Source organism: Nilaparvata lugens, chromosome 4 (genome assembly GCF_014356525.2).
Source record: "Nilaparvata lugens isolate BPH chromosome 4, ASM1435652v1, whole genome shotgun sequence".
In the NCBI taxonomy this organism is placed as follows: Eukaryota; Metazoa; Arthropoda; class Insecta; order Hemiptera; family Delphacidae; genus Nilaparvata; species Nilaparvata lugens.
Genome location: NC_052507.1, coordinates 69,810,501 through 69,830,057, shown reverse-complemented (window position 1 = coordinate 69,830,057; position 19,557 = coordinate 69,810,501). Strand labels below are relative to the sequence as shown.

At 32.0% G+C, this 19,557-nt stretch overlaps 1 protein-coding gene across 1 annotated transcript in view; it reads left to right on the top strand.

The window, feature by feature from the left end:
- The window catches only part of LOC111049698 (metastasis-associated protein MTA3), a 112,752-nt gene extending 101,312 nt beyond the window's left edge, over window positions 1-11,440 (top strand). Inside the window, exons 20-21 of the mRNA XM_039427086.1 lie at window positions 5,952-6,210; window positions 8,573-11,440. Coding sequence (XP_039283020.1) covers window positions 5,952-6,210; window positions 8,573-8,681 — 368 coding nt within the window. The 3' untranslated portion in view covers window positions 8,682-11,440. The remainder of the gene's footprint in view (window positions 1-5,951; window positions 6,211-8,572) is intronic.
- Window positions 11,441-19,557: the final 8,117 nt, after the last annotated feature.

Here is a 19,557-nt window from a genome sequence, read left to right as displayed (position 1 = left end):
CGTAGACAATAATTTTGGCAACGCTGTAGTTTATCATTCAGAGTGACTTGCATATCGTTAAGAACAGAATTACAATACATTAAATGTGGAAAGATGAGAGATTGAACCAATAATAATTTAATGTTTCTAGGGAGAATATCGTGCATTTTCTTCAATGCATGCATGGCTGAGAATACCTTTTTACAAGTTTTGTTCACTTGTTCTGACCAGTCAAGAGTATTATTCATAATAATGCCTAAATTTTTAACTGAGCTACAGTATGGAATGTCATTACCATCTACACTAATTTTGTGAATCGATTCAAGGTCAATATTGTTTATAAGACGAGAATATCCAATTATAATGGGTTGTGTTTTGATGGGATTAAACTTAAGGCCATTTTTCTTTGTCCATTCCACTATCGAATTGATATCCTGATTCATTTTTTTTTTTCGTATTCAAATTTTATTTATTCAAGTAAGTTACAATACATTCTGGTTCATACACGAATCTACAATAAATTACAGTACAACAGCCAATTATGCAGCAAATTTCACATATTATGAAAACGTATTAATTACAATGAAGATTGAATGCAACATTAGAATATTGATAATAAGTATTGTAATATAACTACATAAATCAGCGGTGTTTCAACAATGAATAAATGATAATTTCAATGAATAAATATACACCCCACTATATATATATATGTGTTGGGGTATAAGTAATTAGTTGCTTATTGCGTGTAATAATACTATTTACAAACTTCATTCACTGATATGGGATTAAAGTTTTTTATAATAAAATTAGTAAAAATGTATAATACAAAAACAAAATTATGGAATTAGTAAATAAATATTATGTTCTATTAAGGATAATAATAAGAAAGGTTATTTTAGAAAAATGAAAACAGTAAAGAGTGGAATGAAGAATAAATAGTTTCAATATTTACAGTCCAACTAAATTTTCACATTTTCCACTCCATATCAACCAACCAGGAAAATAAACTTTTCTTGAACCTGTGTCTATTGAATTCTTCCCTAATGTAACTGGTGATTGAATTATAAATTTTTGGTCCCAAATATGTGTAGTTTCTTTGCCCAAATGTAGTGTTCATCCTTGTACTATTGAATACGTGTTTCTCTGCCTTGTTTGATGGTTATGATCTGCCAGTCTTATGTGTTCGTTGTTCTCCTCATTCGCGTGATGATAGCCTGGATGTAGAGTTGTCTTACACTCAGTACTTTACTGTCCTTGAAAAGAATGTTCGTGGGGAATTGATTCTCCTTGAAGCCTATTATTTTTAGTATTCGTTTTTGAAGTTATAGAGAGGTTCAACATGTGTAAAATTCGTAGCTCCCAGATAATTATGACGTATCTTAAAATTGATTGCACTAAAGAAAAATAAACAGTTTTTAATGTCTCATAGTTGAGGATTTTACGGAGTTGATAGAATTTGTAGAGAAGCTTCCTGATCCGGGTAATTGATAGATTAATGTGCTTGTCCCATTTGAATTTGTTGTCCACTATTGTTCCTAAATATTTTATTTCATTGACTTGTTGAATTGAAGGGCAATCACACGGGTTGTTGGTGCTTCCACAGTGATGCAGGATTATTGAAGAATCCGGTGGTCTCGTCCGTTCTGTCAGAGAAAAGGCTAAAAATTTCGTTTTTGTTGCATTTACTGTAAGCAGATTTTCTCTTAACCATTTATCGACTTTGATCAATTCTTCCTGTGCCAGATTAAAAACTTCCTCCCAGGTGTTTCCTTCAAATAGTATACACGTATCATCAGCAAAAGCTATTACTCTTCCTCTTATCTTAATTGAACATAGCTCATTTGCATATGCCAAATACAGAATTGGCCCAAGAACTGTTCCTTGGGGATCCCAAACTTCATCGTTCCCTCTGAACTGAGATGTTCTTCAACTTTGACTTTTTGACGCCGGTCACAGAGGTATGATCTAAACCATGCTAGAGGAACTCCTCTAATTCCCATGGCTTCTAATTTCTTCAGCAGCAAACTGTGATTAACAGTGTCAAAAGCTTTTGCTAGGTCCAGGAACACTGCTGCACATTTTTTGTTATTTCTAGCTTATCTGTGACAAAATTTGACAATTCTAATACCGCATCTTCTGTACTCCTCCCCTCACGAAAACCAAATTGATTCCTAGATAGTAAGTTGTTTTTTCCATGTAATTCACAAGACGTTTCTTTACCAGTTTTTCCAAAATCTTAGAATATTGCTTATAAGTGAAATAGGCCTGTAATTGGTGGCATTTGTTTTGTCGCCTCTTTATGTAATGGTCTAACACATGTCTCTTTCATAGCTTTTGGAAAAATTCCTTTTGACAGACTTAAATTAAATATGTGAATTAATGGTTTACAATACATTTTTTATCGACTTCAATGTTCTATTATTGATTCCATCAGTCCTGGAGCACTGTCATTTCGCAAACTACTAATAGCTTCAAGAAGCTCATCTTCAGTTACTGGGTGAAAGTAGATGGAGTGTAGAGTTCTTGTAACAGGTTATATTGGGATATGATTTGGTCTAGTGGTTTTCTTAAGGAATCTATTATTGTCTCCGCCATTTCTCACCTACATTTGTGAAAAAGTATTCATGTGGTTGAGCACAGTCTGGATTTCCTTTAGATTGAAAATACTATCATCTATTTTAATAGCATTCAATTTCATTTTTGTTTTGATTTAGAGTCAGTAGCATCTTTGATTACTTTCACATTTTTTTATATCCTTTCCAGCTTCATACAATTCTCTCTATAGTATTGGTCCTTTGTTTCATGAATTAAAGCTGTGAGTGTATTCCTATACCGACGATAGAAGTTGGTTAAGTTAATGTTGTTTGGGTCTTCCTTTCTTCTTTTGTTGAGAAGATTTCTGGTTCTTATTGCTGCTACTATACCTCTGGTGATCCATGGTTTGATGGGTTTGTACTTCTTCTGCCGCCGATGCTGCTTGATATTATTTTGTATATGTTGTCTCAGAGTTGATAAGAAGGTGTCATAAGATGTATCTGGATTATTATCTTCTAAAACATGAATCCACTCCTCATTCAGTAGTTCATTCTTCAAGCTATTCATGTCTATTTTCTCGTTTATTTCATGTGTTCCAGTTCATTTGCACTATTTCTCGATTCATTATTCCAACTGTTTCATTAATTTTTGTTATGGGACAGCTTAAATAGATTTGAAGGTCGTCTGCATAAGTATGGAAACTGGAGAATTTGATAATGGAAGAAAGGTCATTAGCATACAAAGTGAAGAGGAGAGGGCCTAAAATTGAACCTTGTGGTACTCCATGCATAACGTTTTTCCAAGTAGACTTTTTGTCACCGACAGATACACATTGTTTCCTACCTAATAGATAGGATTTAACCAAACTAACGAGTTGTGACTGAAACAAGAATAGCCAACTTATTCAGAAGGATGTATGATCAACAGTATCAAATGCTTTAGAAAAATCAAATAGGGTGAGGATGGTGCATTTTCTTTGGTCCATAGCTAACCTTATATCATCAGTGACACGGAGCAGAGCTGTTTCAGTTGAATGGAATTTTCTAAAGCCCGATTGAAAGTTATGAAGCTTACTATTGTTGTATAGTAATTTTACAACTTGAGCATGAATGAGTCTTTCTAGCACTTTGGACAATGCAGGTAAATACTGATTGGTCTAAATCCTCAACTTATTGGGTGATGATGGAACTTTATTTAGAGGGCGAACCAGAGCAAACTTCCAGTTTTCAGGGAAAATGCCTTCTTCAAGTGACTTGTTGAAAATGTATGTAATGGTTGGTAAAACAGCAAATAACATCTTCTGATAAATTTAATAGGAATTTTGTCTACACCATAGCATTACTATGAATACGTTGAATTGCTCTGAAAGTGTCTTCTGAGATTGGATGGAAATGAAATTGATCAGTAATTGGTAAATCTAAGTTTGTAACCTGCTCTTCAAGATCATCGATATGATAGCAATGACAACTTCGTCGCGTTGGTTAGAGTGTGAAACGAAATGGTCATTATATTGTTCAATGGTAAGTTTATTTGTGGATTCGGTTTCTGTTTGCCAAGCCCGAATCTTTTATTCCCTGCCAAAGTGATTTAGAGTCTTGTCTATTGTTTGTCATAAACGAATTCAAGTACCTAATATTTGAGTTCCGTAATTCCTGTTTAACTCTATTTCTAAGGCTCCTATACTCTATCAAACTGTCCAAGTCAAATGTCTTTTTAAATTTTCTATGTGCTTTGTCTCTACGTCCAATCATCTTAAGTATGTCTTCAGTCATCCACGGTACTCGTCGTTTTCTATTAATCCTCCTTGTCACATAATGTGCATGTTTGTCATACAAAGTCAAAGTCCAATTCTCGAAAGTCTTGACCATGTCATCAACTGAGGGTAACGCTTCAATTTGATGCCATGGAGTCTGAGCCACATCAGTCAGGAAGGCGGCTCATCAAAGTTTTTGAAGTCTCTATAAGTGATAATTTTCTGTTCTGGCTTAGGTATCTTATGGGAAAGTACACAGTAGATCAAATCATGTCCAGAAATAGCTGGGACTGGGATTTGGCCTTCTTGAACAACCTCGTTAGGATCACTAACAATGAAAAGGTCAATGAGTGTGTCAGATACATTAGTATGATGAGTTGGATCGAGAGGTAAAATAGTCATGTTTAGGCATTGGAAAATAGTAGTCAGTTGAAAGTAGTCAAAGTTACGATTGTCATGTTCAAGTCGGTGTCATATCCCCCATAACTAGTATACGGCTATAACAAGGCATAAGAGAAAGCAAGGCACTTTCGAAATCTGTAAAATGACCTATTTTTGGTGGGCGATAACATATACCAACGAGTAATTTATCAGTACTAGATAAGGATAATTCAAGTAGCATAAACTCTGGTCTGGAACAATACTCTTGTTTAGATGTGATTAAAACTTTTGTTTTGATACCATCTTTCACATAAATTGCTACACCCCCACAAGCTCTATTTAATCTATCATTCCGGAAAAGATTATATCCAGGTAATGCAACAAAATTTGATGAAATACTAGGCTTCAAAAATGATTCGGAAATTCCAATTATATTGAAGTCCTGAAAACGGAAGATTGCTCTGAGTTCATCAATGTGGCAGCTGAGGGATTGGACGTTAAGGTGAGCAGCCTTGAGAAGTTTTTTGGAAGAGTGGAGCTTATTTGCTAGAAACATACCTGCGCCATTATTACTATTGTTGGTATTCCCTGCGCGGCACGTTGCACGTTGCGCTGCGCTGTTCGAGGTTCAGTACGTCATGTGTGCACATACCTTAATGTACCTTGATGAATGGGAATGAAAAAAAACTTAGGCTTAACCCTTACTTTTCATTCCCGAATTTCGATTAAAAATGAGTCCAAAAAAGATTCTTCAAAATTTGTTGCAGCTTCTTTTATTGAATCCCAGTATAGATTGTTGGTAACTTATTTTCAATTTAATTTTTGTATTCATTGCAAGTTTTCTGTGCTTTATAAAGCTATGGTAATTTTATTTAGTTATGGTAGCTCTCTAACTGGATTTTTCATCTGTTGTGCTTGTTTTTAAAGAGAAATTCCTTTGTTTTGTACTTTTCCTTCAATCACTTTCAATTTATATTTCTCTTTTAATATGATTTCCATAAATCGTTTCATCAGTTTATTTTACGAATTAAACTGTTGAGTGTGTTTGTATTTGAGTGGTACATGTAATATTTGCAGTGTAATTACAGGGTAATTAAAACACTTTACCTATATGGGATACTCTAATCAAATTAATAGAAACAATATAAAACCTGTAGTACCCTTTTATTAAAACATTTTAAAAACTTTGAAACTTTATTAATTTACAGGGTAATGTATTTGTTTTAGATTGTTTTCCCTGTGTAGGCCTACTGATTTGTAATAAATGTCGTATTTTAAAGAACGATGTGTTGCATTGTAGGGATAGTGATGGGCCCGACAGCAGGCCACCAGGGGGGCGGTGGTGGCGGTCCGCCCCCAGCCAAGCGCGCGCACAAGGATGGCGGGGGTGGTCCACTGGGGCCTCGCACTGTCATCAGCCACCTGAACGGGGGCGGTGGAGGCAGTGGAGGCGGCGTCAAGGGCCGAGTGGCCACCATGTCTCGCTCGGGCCGGAAGCAGGTCATATCCTGGATGGACGCCCCCGACGATGTCTATTTCCGGTCAACCGACGCCACCAAGTAAGCACTAAGTCCTATCTTTCATCTTTCACATTTTATTGTACAAGCAATGTGTCATATTATTTGATTCAGATAGAAAACTGAACATTCATTCATTTATTGTATAAAACACTATAATCATAATACAATTAAGACATTGAAGGGAAAACTAGACTGAGCCTGTACTATTTTTCTCTCAAAATTTTTTTATAAAATGTTGATGTTTTCCAAAAGTTAAGGTTATAATAATCATAAACTGCTTCGTCACTTGAAAACATGGGCGAACCTTGCTCACTTTCCAATTCCGGCTTGTTTTTCCTAATGCTTATTGATTGATATCATCATCACAATATTTAAACTAAGATTATTATAGAAATTACTAGTAACGTCGTTATTCTTTTACATTTAAACACAACTAGTTTTATTGAACTAAGATATTATGTTGAATAGTCTCTAGATAGTCAGGTGTAAGACATCTAAGCGATCTGAGAATTCTTGTTTTAAAAGCATTTTGTATCCTCTCAATCTCAATATTTTTTGCAATTGTGAAGGTAGATTTTTGTTAGGATTCGATTTTGGAAATTGATCAAACTGATAAATTCAAAATTATATATAGCTCAAGATTAGATTAGATTTCTTTATTTATGTATGTTACAATACAGAGTATTGTAATACAAATGTATGTTACAAAAATTTTGATAAATTCAAAATTGTAGTAGATAAATTTTTTGGACTCAAAATTGTGTGCAAATCAAGTTATCATGTTACGTAAGTAACATAACCTTTAGACTGTGAATTCCAAAGTAAGGTTTGAAGCAGTTTTGGGCAAATGCCTGTTATTTAACCTGGATTGCATCTGCATAACTATGAATAAATGAATAAATTCAAAGTTGAATATAATTTAAAACTTGTTGCCAATAAATACGAAAGATTTCTGGAAACAAGAGGTATCCGATAAGTACCGTATGAGTTTACTGGTTATTTATTAGTTTTTCATTATTTTATTGTTGTTATTATTATTGAATTTCTTTCCTATATTCCTGCACCAATGGAGACTCTGTGTCCTTTATACGTGTTATTAAAAACATTATTTGGTCTCTCCGTACGGCTCGAATAACAAGCATCCCGGTTGAATCACCTATCGCTGGTTGAATCTTTATTCTTCATCCTTTTATTGATTTGATGATACACAATTATTATTTAAAATAATTTGGTGGAGGATCAACAGGCACAGTCCAAAACTGTTCCAACTTCCAACTTGTCTGTTATAGCATGTCTTTTGTGGGATGATGCCCACTTGTGCTGGCTATGACTATTTCGGCATAAATCTAAAGCACCCTGTCATCTAAAGTATGATAGTCGTAAGGCCATTGACGACTTGAATTTCATATTCAGACGAGGTGGAACCAGTGAGCATGGAATATACATATTCCATAGAATTACATTCTATACTCACTGGGTGGAACGGACCTTACCACCGACTGCTGGAGCCTCTCCTTTTTTCCATAATTTTACTTGTCATGAATTTTCACCGTCGTCAACAATTTATCTATTCATTGTGAAAATTCATGGCAAATAATAAAAATTATGTAGTTCTATTACACTGTGTTTTTTTGTTTGTATTGGATTGTAAATTGCAGTGTGTAATTTAAAAATGTGTGACATACAACCTAACTACATCTGTACTATCGTATAAATTAGAATTGGAACAGTTTTATTTATTTATTAATTCATTCATATACAATAGATACAATCCAGGTGTATACATCAGGCATTCGTCCAAAACTGCTTTCAACCTTAATTTAAAATAAACAGTCCAGAGGTTATGTAGTGATCATGATTTGATTTTCACACAATTTTACAAGTTCAAAAAAATGTATGAACTTGTTTTGGGCTTAAGCCTTTTGTACTTTTCTGGAAGTTGTATTATGTTGTAAAACATAAGATCGGGTGATTAAACTCTGTACAAATCAACTTCAGACTTGGAGGAATATGCGGCGCAGAGAAATGGAGGGGGATCAGTCAATTACAGTGATGATGAATAGAGTGATAGGTAGAAGCGCAGTTGCCAATTTGTCGATCAGAGTCAGTCGACTGAAGGATTCCAGACAGGAAGCTCCGTAAGGTTAGCATGAGCACTTGAATACTCACTAAGAAATTAGAGGAATGCTGGCCGGTTAGAACGGCAACTTCGCCGCCGTTGTATCCCTACCTCTGTATGCCTTCTCTGCTGCGCATGCTCCTCCCAAGTCACAAGTTAATTTGTACAGAGTATAGTGGCGGTAACTAAAATTCCGTCTATTGTCCCTGTGTACACGCTACTGTGTCGCCATGTAATTGTTGTATTATCTAGTGCTAATAGTAGTGACTTCTGATTGGTCAGGAAGCTCCGGCGGCAGCTGACGGGGGTGGAACTTCGCCGGGCGGCACGCAAGCCGTGGCGCAAACTGAATGCCAAGGGCATCGAAGACATGGTGGTAGTCCTCGACTGACTCAACATGCCCCCCTAACAAGTCATGTGATACACAATGCCCAATCAACTTAAGTAAAATTGGATGGATCGACTCATGTAAATAAATTTCTTTATTAATTTTTTTCATTATGATTTATTTATATACATGAATAGGTTTTCTTTTTTAGACTAAGATAATGTTTAAGTGGAACTGAAAAGAATATCAGGATGTAACTGTTAGTTGATTGATATACAAATGTTTGTATATTTTCGGTCAATACACACGAGATCTCAGACGGGTTCTATAGTAGTTGCACAAGTATTACTTGTAATGTTTTCAATATTCACTGTTTACATGGGTTTTGTGGAATCAATCAATGATGTTATTGACGTACCTATCCTGATTGTGCTCATTTCAGTGTGTACAGTCTGGTTTCTATAAATAGATATGGCTGATGTCTATAATAAGAGTGTAAAATTAATGACAATTGATGTGATATCTGTGTCATAGTAATTTAATCAATTTGATCATCCCTATCTAATTGAATCTTATCAACGCAGTGTATTTTCTTTTTATTCAATGATTCGAATCTATTGCTTTTTATTGGTGGCTATCCAATCAAAATGCTATCTCTGCTGTGGTCTTTTGAATCACCTATAATGAAATTAAATTTGAATGACATTAATAAAGTCTAAGGCTATTTTACTGTTTTTTTTTTCTTTAGGGCTGCTTTTATATATATAGGAATCTAATATAAATCTGAGGACCCTTATAAATTATTTCTTCACGACATGTTTCGGCTACTCTGAGTAGTCTAAGGCTAGTATTGTATTATTACACTACGAGTGGGGGGGATGATGAGCGTCAGCCTCAATTCTAGTGTTCTAAAGTAATACGAGCTACTAAATATGTCTTCACAACACTTTGATATTAATTTATCAACATTCAACTGTGATTGGCATTAACATTTATCAACCTGAAAATTAAACTTATTTATTATGGTATTTTTATCGAGTTTTTGACCAAATCTAATATTCGATAATAATTCAAATAATTATCATTTGAAAATGAATCAAGTTATGTGTATTGAGGTAAAATCAGTATCTTAAAGATTTTAAATATAAACAATTTGCAAAGGGAAAGTGACTCCTTTGTGCGTTGAGGCAAATTCTAAATGGTTAATTCCATCAGCCTAGAAAAAAGCGTTATCTCTGTTGAATTCTTGATAAATGTGATTTTGCAATTGTTTGGGATAGGGAGATATTATCTATCTCATCAATTGCTAATAGCATTTCTAAATTCAATACAGTGATTTTATATTTGTACAAATATTTCTTGAATCATGATTTTACATCAATGAATTGGTTCATTGCATCGGGCCAATCTATATTTTGTATCTGTAAAATTGCTGGATATTGTAATTTCTTACAGTTGTAGCTTTTATGGTTTTGTGTTAGTGTAAAGATTTTATACATTCGCCGGATTCGAATAGATGTTTGTAATAGCTGTCATCTTAATGTGTTACAATTGATATGAAACTGTTGTTGTAGCCTGAAAATCCTCTTAATGTACATACATTGTTGTAATATGTTCACAGTAAACCCTTGTAATCAAACGAAGCATATGATTCTTGTATTTAGCTTAGAATTCTACTGTAATTAACTTGGAAATAATTAGAGCGAATGTTTTTCACTCGATATTAATCTCAAGTGAATGGAAAGTCAATGTTATTATAGTTGAAGTTATTCAATTCGTAGTATTGATCTATCCAGGATGTTATTTGTGCATACACTGTTTAATGAATCAGGTATCCAGAAAATTTATTTAATTGCATATAAATATTATAATGATGATATTAATATTGATCTAGAGATATATGGATAGCTCTTTCTTGCCGTACAGTCTTATGTTATGAATCATAAATTCAAATATCAATGAAGAAACTACTTGTCTACTCGAGGTTTTATGAAAATGGAACCTTCATTCTCATATTTCTGAACTTAATTTGATTTTAAATCGTATATTTTTATAATTCTTTACAAAAAGAATTGAACTTTGTGCCAAATTAATTACATAAGGCCTTTTGGAAAAAGTGGAAAAATACATTGTTGTTTATGCATTTGTTTTATTGATATAATTTTTAAAAAATCTGTTATTAAAACAAGTAGCTGTCGTAAATATTTAACCAAAGAAGTTTACTCAATTTCTGAACTTGAAATTGTTGCTAGCATGGCCTTACACTTTTCGAAAACATCGATTAAGAATATTATCCTTTGTTTGTCATGAGGGTTTATTGAAACATATTTTCTTTGTTGATAAGGTCTGACAAGAGGCAAAAACTGAAAATATTGTGAATATAATTTTGAAAGATGTTTTATATTTTTCACTTTGGTAATAATAATTATTAAATTTGTAAATACAAATTCGGAAAGGTCATGTTGAATTTGGACCTTGATCTTTTAGGCGTCATGTTCTCTAGCCTACATGTTTTAGTCAATTGAATTAAAATCATGAAACGTTTATCCATCCATTCAATTTTACTCGTGAAAGATTTTAGAATAAAGCTATGCAATAAAGTTTTTTATGTACTTGTGCATAAACTATTCAATTGTAACTTGCATTTTATTATGAAAATTGAAATTATAAAAAGAAAAATGATTCAGTGTTATTCTTCAAGTATGATATACATGAGGTAATTTACTTGATTTTCCGCTAACTTGTATTTATAAGATTTGCGTCTATTGATACTTTATATTCATGTAATTTTGTGAGATTAAAATTGAAAAATTCACAAGCTTTTTATTATAGTTTCATTACCTTCTTAGGAAAAGTGGATGGAATTGAAAAGTTTTTCCGCATCAACAGTTGTGACTTGTAACTTGTTGCAAGGAGCGGACATGATGACAATTTCAATCATAATGAGTTACTTCGAGCTCCATAATTATTAGAACAAGAAAAATCCAGTACTTTAGTTCACCAGTTAAAGGTGCATAGGCTTGTGTCATGAACACTCGCCATTAATTCTTCATCAACTGATGCTTATTATATCTGTATTTTACTGTGAATAGCATCAGCTGACGAAAATGAAATGCGTGTGTTTGTAGCAATCAAGTCTGTATTCACCTTAACACTTGAAAGACCAAAATCATATCTCAGACCAAGCTTTATCTATGGTGCAAATTTCTACAAAATCTGAAATAGTTTTGGTTTTGTGAGAAATCCATGATGTTTGATTAATTCATGGATTGGATTTCATGGAAAATGCAAATCTCCCGTTTTAGCAAAAATCTATTATGTTTAATAATTCATGGATTTCATGAAAAATGCAAATCTTCCATTTTTACAAAAATCCATAATGTTTGATTCATTGATTTCATAGAAAATGCAAAACTTACATTTTTGCAAAAAATCCATGATGTTTAAAAATATTAATTCATGATTCATGAATCAAATCCATGTTTCAGTGTTTAACTCGCCCTGTATATTATAGCACGACTTGTTAGGTCAACCTCTATCCAAAGCCCGAATATCAACCAAATCTGGGAGATGTGCATTTTTCATTAAATTCCATGAATCAAACTCAAACTAGTGAATTTTGCAAAAATTAAAATCGCTTAAACTCTCAGAAATGTACTTGACGAGAGAAACAATAATATGTCATCACATTGACGAAATTCACTCCTATTCATGAGTTATAAGCATTCGAAGATGAATGATTTCTCTGATCTGAGAGTGGAGATAAGATTTTCATGTTTCAGTGAATAACCTACCCTGAATTATAGCGAAACGTCTCTTAATATAGCACGACACTTGTTAGTTGAACCTCTATCCATAGCCCAAATATCAACAAAATCTGGGAGATTTGCATTTTTCATGAAATCCACGAATCAAACATCATGGATTTTTGCTAAAATAGTTGCAAATTGAAATCGCTCAAACTCTCAGGAGTGATAGTACTCGACGTTAGGAATGGTATTCCAATATTCAGTATTCCAATATTCCAGTATTCCAATTATATGTCATAACATTGGCGAAATTCACTCTTATACTTGAGTTTTTAGATGAGTGATTTTCCTGATCTGAGAGTGGAGGGAAGATTTCATGTTTCAGTGAATAAAATCATCTTCTATTACATTACATTACATTTATTACATAACTTAATCACAAAATCAAATTAATGATTGGGAGAGAATCAACAGGATAAACCCAAAACTGTTCCTCTCCCTAATTTTGATAAAAATAGTTCAAATGAGGTTATGAAAACACTTTTATAAAGATCACAAAAATTTACAGTCCAAATATACATTATACTAAAAAATTTGTATCTCGGTTGATCAGAAAGATGAAACAAATTATTATTACACTTGAAAATGCATTAATAACTTGAAAAATATTAAAAAACTTGATAAATTTGAAGCCAGAAAAATCACAAAAATATTCACTATCAGCATATGATAAACAACTTGTAGAGTATCGTATTGTAGCGGAACTTTTCATATTATACCACGACACATGTTGGTGACCGTTTCATTCGTCACCAACACCAACTTGTTGGTGACAATGTCACAAGATCACCAACGTCAACTTGACCAGGACAAGACCATCTTATCTTGAACATAAGTACACATTTTTGTGATAGGAGGTCACCAACATGTTATACTTGTTGTTACAAAAAGGAGAGTTCTGACGTTCAAAACTCACCCTGTATAGTAGCTGGGGGTGCCAAAGTTGACACCGACATTTCTCAGGTCAAGCTTTATCCGTGGGGCAAATTTCAGCCAAAAATGAGATACTTTTTATTTCAGTGTGTTTCACGATGAGTCCATGCATGGTTTTTCTCAATTTTTGTGAAAAATAAAAATCGCTCGGAAATTTGCAAAATCCTTACCGTTTAGGAGATATAATCGTTTGAAAATTTGCAAATTTTGTATGAAACTTCATAACTCACCCTGCGTAGTAGCTGGGAGTGCCAAATTTGGTTCAGACATTTAACAGGTCTAGTTTTATCTATGGAACAAAACTCATCCTGTATGGTAGCTGGGGGTGCCAAATTTGGTTCATACATTTATCAAGTCAAGCTTTATCTATGATGCAAATTTCAACCAAATCTCAGATACTTTTTGTTTCAGTGTGTTTCACGATGGTTAGTCCATGGTTTTTCTAAATTTTTTTGTGAAAAATAAAAATCACTCTAACTTTGTGATCTTATGGTCTTTGATGTAAGGAACACGAATCTGGAGTCAGATTTGCCAAATTCCTTACCGTTCAGGAGTTATGATCATTTGTAAATTTGCAAATTTTATGTTTGCAGATTCAATACTTCTAAGGCATCATTTCAGGAGTAAGTATGCGGTATAAAGAGGAAAAATCTGGTGTGGTACACTCACACAACTTTCCTTGCTCATTAAACTGTAAGCCCCGTTCTCAAACGAGAATAATTCAGGGGAATAACATAATGACGATTAGCGGCAACATATTTGAAACTACGATCAGACTTCTGTATATGTGTATATATAGGCCTAATTGTTTTCAGAGTACTTTTTCCTCTGTGTAAATTGTGAAATTCGATGATTTTTTTTTAAAGTCGTCAAAACAGCTGTTATACAGATGAAATATCTCGACTGTGTTCTTTTTATGAACTGCTCTACCTACCTACCTCATGTACGAGAAGGAGGTTACAAAGTCCATTTCTCAAGGATGGGGTGGACCCCCTATTTCCCAGAAAGGAGACTCATGCCAGTTGATAGAGCTGATGAATTTGTATGAATTTGAAAAAAATTGGTCAAGTCATTTTTGAGTAAATCGTGAAAAAACGTGTTTTTTTTATTAATTATCCGCCTTTTTTCTCAAGAATATTACAGAGCTTCTGCAATTTTCCCAGGAATGAGACTCATGTCAGTTGATAGAGCTCATAAATAGCTATCCATGGTATGAATTTGAAGAAAATCGTTAGAGCCGTTTTCGAGAAAACCGTGAAAAACATGTTTTTTTAGTAATTATCTACCATTTTGAATTCAATTTTATTGAACTTCTTATTGTCAGATCCTCATGGTATAATGACCTTAAGTTTAAAATTTCAAGTCAATCGGTTGATTAGGAATGGAGTTTTTTTGGAAAGCAATACTTTCCTTACCTATGGTAATAGGGCAAGGAAAGTAAAAAGAAGAGTAGAGGAAATAGAATAGTTATTGGAAATAATCTTGTAATTATTTCAAAAGTTTCTTGTGAATAATAAAAATCGCTCAAACTTCGTGATCTTATGTTCTTTGATGCAAGGAACACGAATCTGGAATCCGATTTGCAAAATTCCTTACCGTTAAGGAGATATGATCATTTGAAAATTTTCAAATTTAAAGCTTGCAGCTTCATAACTCACTCTGTATAGTAGCTGGGGGGAGCCAAATTTGGCTATAACATTTCTCAGGCCAAGCTTTATCATGGTGCAAATTTCAGCCAAATCTGAGTTACTTTCTGTTTCAGTGTGTTTCACCATGGTTATCTGTTTCAGTGTGTTTCGTTATGTTTGCAGCTTCAATACGGTACTTCTGAGGCATCATTTCAGAAGTAAGTATGCGGTATAAAGAGGAAAAAGGAGAGTAAAGGAAATAGAATAGTTATTGGAAATAATCTTGTAATTATTACAAAAGTATTTATTTATGACTATCACAAATTAAGTACAGCAATCAACAAATAAATTAGTTCATAATATAAATATAGTTAGAAGGTATTGAAATACTGTATTTTTATTCTTAAGCTTTTTACATATAGGTCCACATAACTTTCAATAAATAAACAAATTTTACCGATTGATTGTATGTACTACAATGATTATACTGTCTTATTGAACTGAAAATCGTGGTGATGATAAATCAGTTTTTAAAAATAGACCATTTCTTTCTAATATGAGAATAGTTAACTTCCAGAGTATGAGATATAATTGAATTTATCACTACTTTGAAAAAAATCTTTAAATCCTTGATTCTATTACAATGAATTATAAACGGAAAAATTGTAGTTTAAAAAACATGAATAATTGAAATTTGAATAGTGAATAATAACTGTTTTTCATAACTGTACATTTTGATTGACAATTTTTCAAGCATCATTTAACATGCTTAACTATAATTTATTGTATTAAACTAATTGAATAAAGTATTTATTTTATTGTCTTGAAGAAAAAATTTAGATCAAATAACGATCAATCTTGAAGCATTAAAAATAAAAATTCTCATTGAATAAGATTGCAACATAATAAGTGTGGAACATTGAATAAGCTTCTTAGCCGCGGTACATATTAAAAATTGCTATTTTTCTCATGGAATTTAGTTATTCACTGGCAACAGACACTGATGACTGATTACTAAAACTAAAGAAGGGTTTGATTGGTCTTCAAGGTTCATAAAATATTCTTGATAAGACAAGGATGAAGATATTCATCAAAAATAAGAAATTATGGAAATAAAAAATTATCCCCCGGGTTTATGGGAGTGATTACTAAGCCTCAAGGAGCAAGAATTGAAACGAATTAGTTGATAATTTCAAAAGAATGAAACTTTATTCTGGAATGTCTTGAATCGTTTCAAATAAAAATAAGAATGCCATTCGAAATAATCATTGTAAAAGCAATATCAACAACTAAAGCGAATAAGTGTAATAATAGTACTATAATTAAATGCAGGATTCTTTAAAATAAAGCTATATATTATACTAGTTATTTTCAATAATCAATACTCAATAACATCTTAGTTTCCCAACATATAAATTCACAATGGTTAATTTTATTAGACCGATAAGAATGTTTTCTAATCAAACTACACCCCACCCGACAATCTTTGGAAATTCATATTATGTATGTTTGAAAAATGAAATACATTTTCATCAAATGAACTACGATAAAACAGTTATAAAAAATGCATGGCTCAAATGAACAAAAATCATATATATGAATAGAATTGTTTTATCAAGAAAGAAATCAACAGTTTTCAAGTTAAAATAATAATCTATAATTTAATAATACTATAAAGTAATTATAGTAAAAACTATAGATTAAAAGCATATTAAAAATAATTAAGAAGATACATTTTTCTGATGGAATATTGTTTTTAGGATGTTGGATATTGATTGTTTTGACTGAATGTAGTTATTTATATTTTATTATTAATTTTATGATTAATACACATTTTAAATTCGTTCTATACGAAATTGGGATTTTATCCTTATGACTTATTTAGAGTAAGCATATTATTAAAGTTGTTTTATCGATTAATACGAAATATTATAAATTTCAATTCAAGCAGATATTTATGTCTTTCAAGTATTAGAAATAACTTTTCAAAATGGTAATTAATTTAATGATTATTACTCCTTTCAAGCTGCTTGAAGAAAATAATTTTCAAAATTCAATACATTTAAAAGATATTCAACTAAATGTAGCCTACACTGAATATATTCGTGAAAGAAAGATAATAATCTAAAGTTAATTTCTTAATTGAATTCGAGTGCAAACTATCCTGTGGCTCTTAATGTCTATTTTGTTTCATATTTTCGTCAATAATCATGATGATTATATTATTTTTAAATTACAGTGTCATTTACTATCTGATAACCAACTTTTACATGGTCAATGCTACAAAAATTTGAAGAATTGACAACTTCATTTTCCAAGCAAGTCTAAATTACAATAAAAATTACTTGATTATTCATTTTTTATCAATATGAATTCATTCAACATAGAAATGCTTCAATTATACGTTTCTATCATCTATTTCTTTTCATTAGAACAGCCTCTTCCATTGAATTATTAAATAGTATATATTTTTTCATTTACTTCCGTTCAGTCTTTAATGTCACTTTCTCTAATCTTATATTGGTGGGGTGGTGAAGTCGTGAAAATGCCAAAATTACAATACTTATTTAAAGATAGTGGATATAAAATGCAAATTTACTGTTAGCAATAATCTATTCGGTTCCTAATTATGATATAGTTACGTTGTACGAAAGCTCCACGGATTAATTTCAGCCTAGAGTATGTTGCTTCACCATTTTTCGGAATTTTTTAGAAGCGATAATCTGCACTTGATCACTCTTGTTAGGTTCTATAGACGTTATCGATGAAATTCGATTTTGCAAGTGAACTACTCTTTCTAATCAGCCACAGAAAATGAACATTATTTAAATAGCATTTTATTTCAATCACTTGCACTAGCCAATATTAGTAAAATCTCAATGATGAATTGTCACACGTAATATAAAAATATTGTGGTGTGCTGAACTTGATAAATTTATTCAATTATTTTCTCTCTCAAAATTTGTTATCACTCTTTTGCAGTGATATGAAAAAGTTTTTTCTTGTCATCAACTTGATTTTGTATTGTGTTATTTTTAGTTTTCATTTTGAATTGGACTTTTTGCGACTCCCACCAGCGGTCAAAGACTTTTCTTTTGCTGTTGGTGCCTGAAACTATTTTTAGTTTTTTAGTTCTGGGTAGTTAATTTCATTTTATTTTCTTGTGATAAGTGTTTGATTTATTAATCTTTGATTTGTTACGTTGTTGTTCAATATTTTGGCAATAAATTGAATTGAAACAAAACTCCAAATTTTAGAGGGTGAACGCGATTAATTGTTTGATAATAAATTATTTATAATCATTAGCTTTTAAATAAATAATTTATTATCACCTTTATTCAATTAATTAGAAAATACTCTGACATTATCAGATGACAACTTCACATGTACTTCGATTTCAACTTGTGAAAGCAAAAATATCTTGATGAAAAATACTAATGATAATTAAATAAATTAAATTTGATTTTCCCCAATTATAAATTACTATCAAATACAATATATTAATAATACTCGAATAATACTAACAGCACAACCATAGTAGGCATAAACAGAAACACCAGTCTGGAAATATATATATTATATAAATATATACAATGATCGACTAAGAAAACAAAAATAAAACAATAGTTAAAATTTTTAGAAACCAATAAAATTAACAAGTTCAAGTTAGTAACAAAAAATTGGAGGAATTGCTTTACTAGTTGACTGTTTATACAATTTCTTCTAATTTTGCGACAGGTACGTTCTTATAAAAACGTACAAGAGTTTGATCAACATTGAATAGCAATGCAGTAAACACATTAAAGAGGAATTCAAAGTCTAGCAATGCAGTAAGTATTAATTAGAATATTTTCAAGTCGAGGAATATAAAACAAACTAAGAGTCATGTACTCTGTAAACGAGGTATGTTTTAAGGAAGAAAGTAGTTCAACTTATGGTAGAGACTAAATACAGGGATGATTCTAAAATCATTTCACTTATATGGGCGAATTTATTCAAATCAATAAAAACATTATAACAACTTGTAGTATCCTTTTAAAAGGGTAATACAGGTTTTTATATTAACAATAAAAACATTATATCAACTTGTAGTACCCTTTTAAAAGGGTACTACAGATTTTTATATTGTTTTTATTTTATAAGGGATAATTCTATATGATGGCGACCCTCACACAAGTCGAAGACCTTCGCGTGAATAAGAAAGAAGAGCGATGATAATTTAACAAAAGTTTTACGTAGATTCAGGATTTTCATCAAAATTCGAGACAGTATGTTTTTGTTTATAACCGCATTCAAACTACATTACACGTCTATAATAGTGAACGTTTGAAGTAGATTCATAAATAATTTCAAGTCGCTACTTTTCAAATCACTTTCAAAAGGGAGAAATCAACTGTAAAGCAATTCCAAAAATGTACACAGCTCTACCCTGCTAAGCGGTGCCCAGTCTCCTTCAAATAGATTGGAATTGGTTTTATGGTACAAGTAATGCAAAAATGCTCGAATCAAGATCACATGAGCAAGGTCATCGAGTTGATAAAATGAATGTATCTTTTACGACAATAAAAG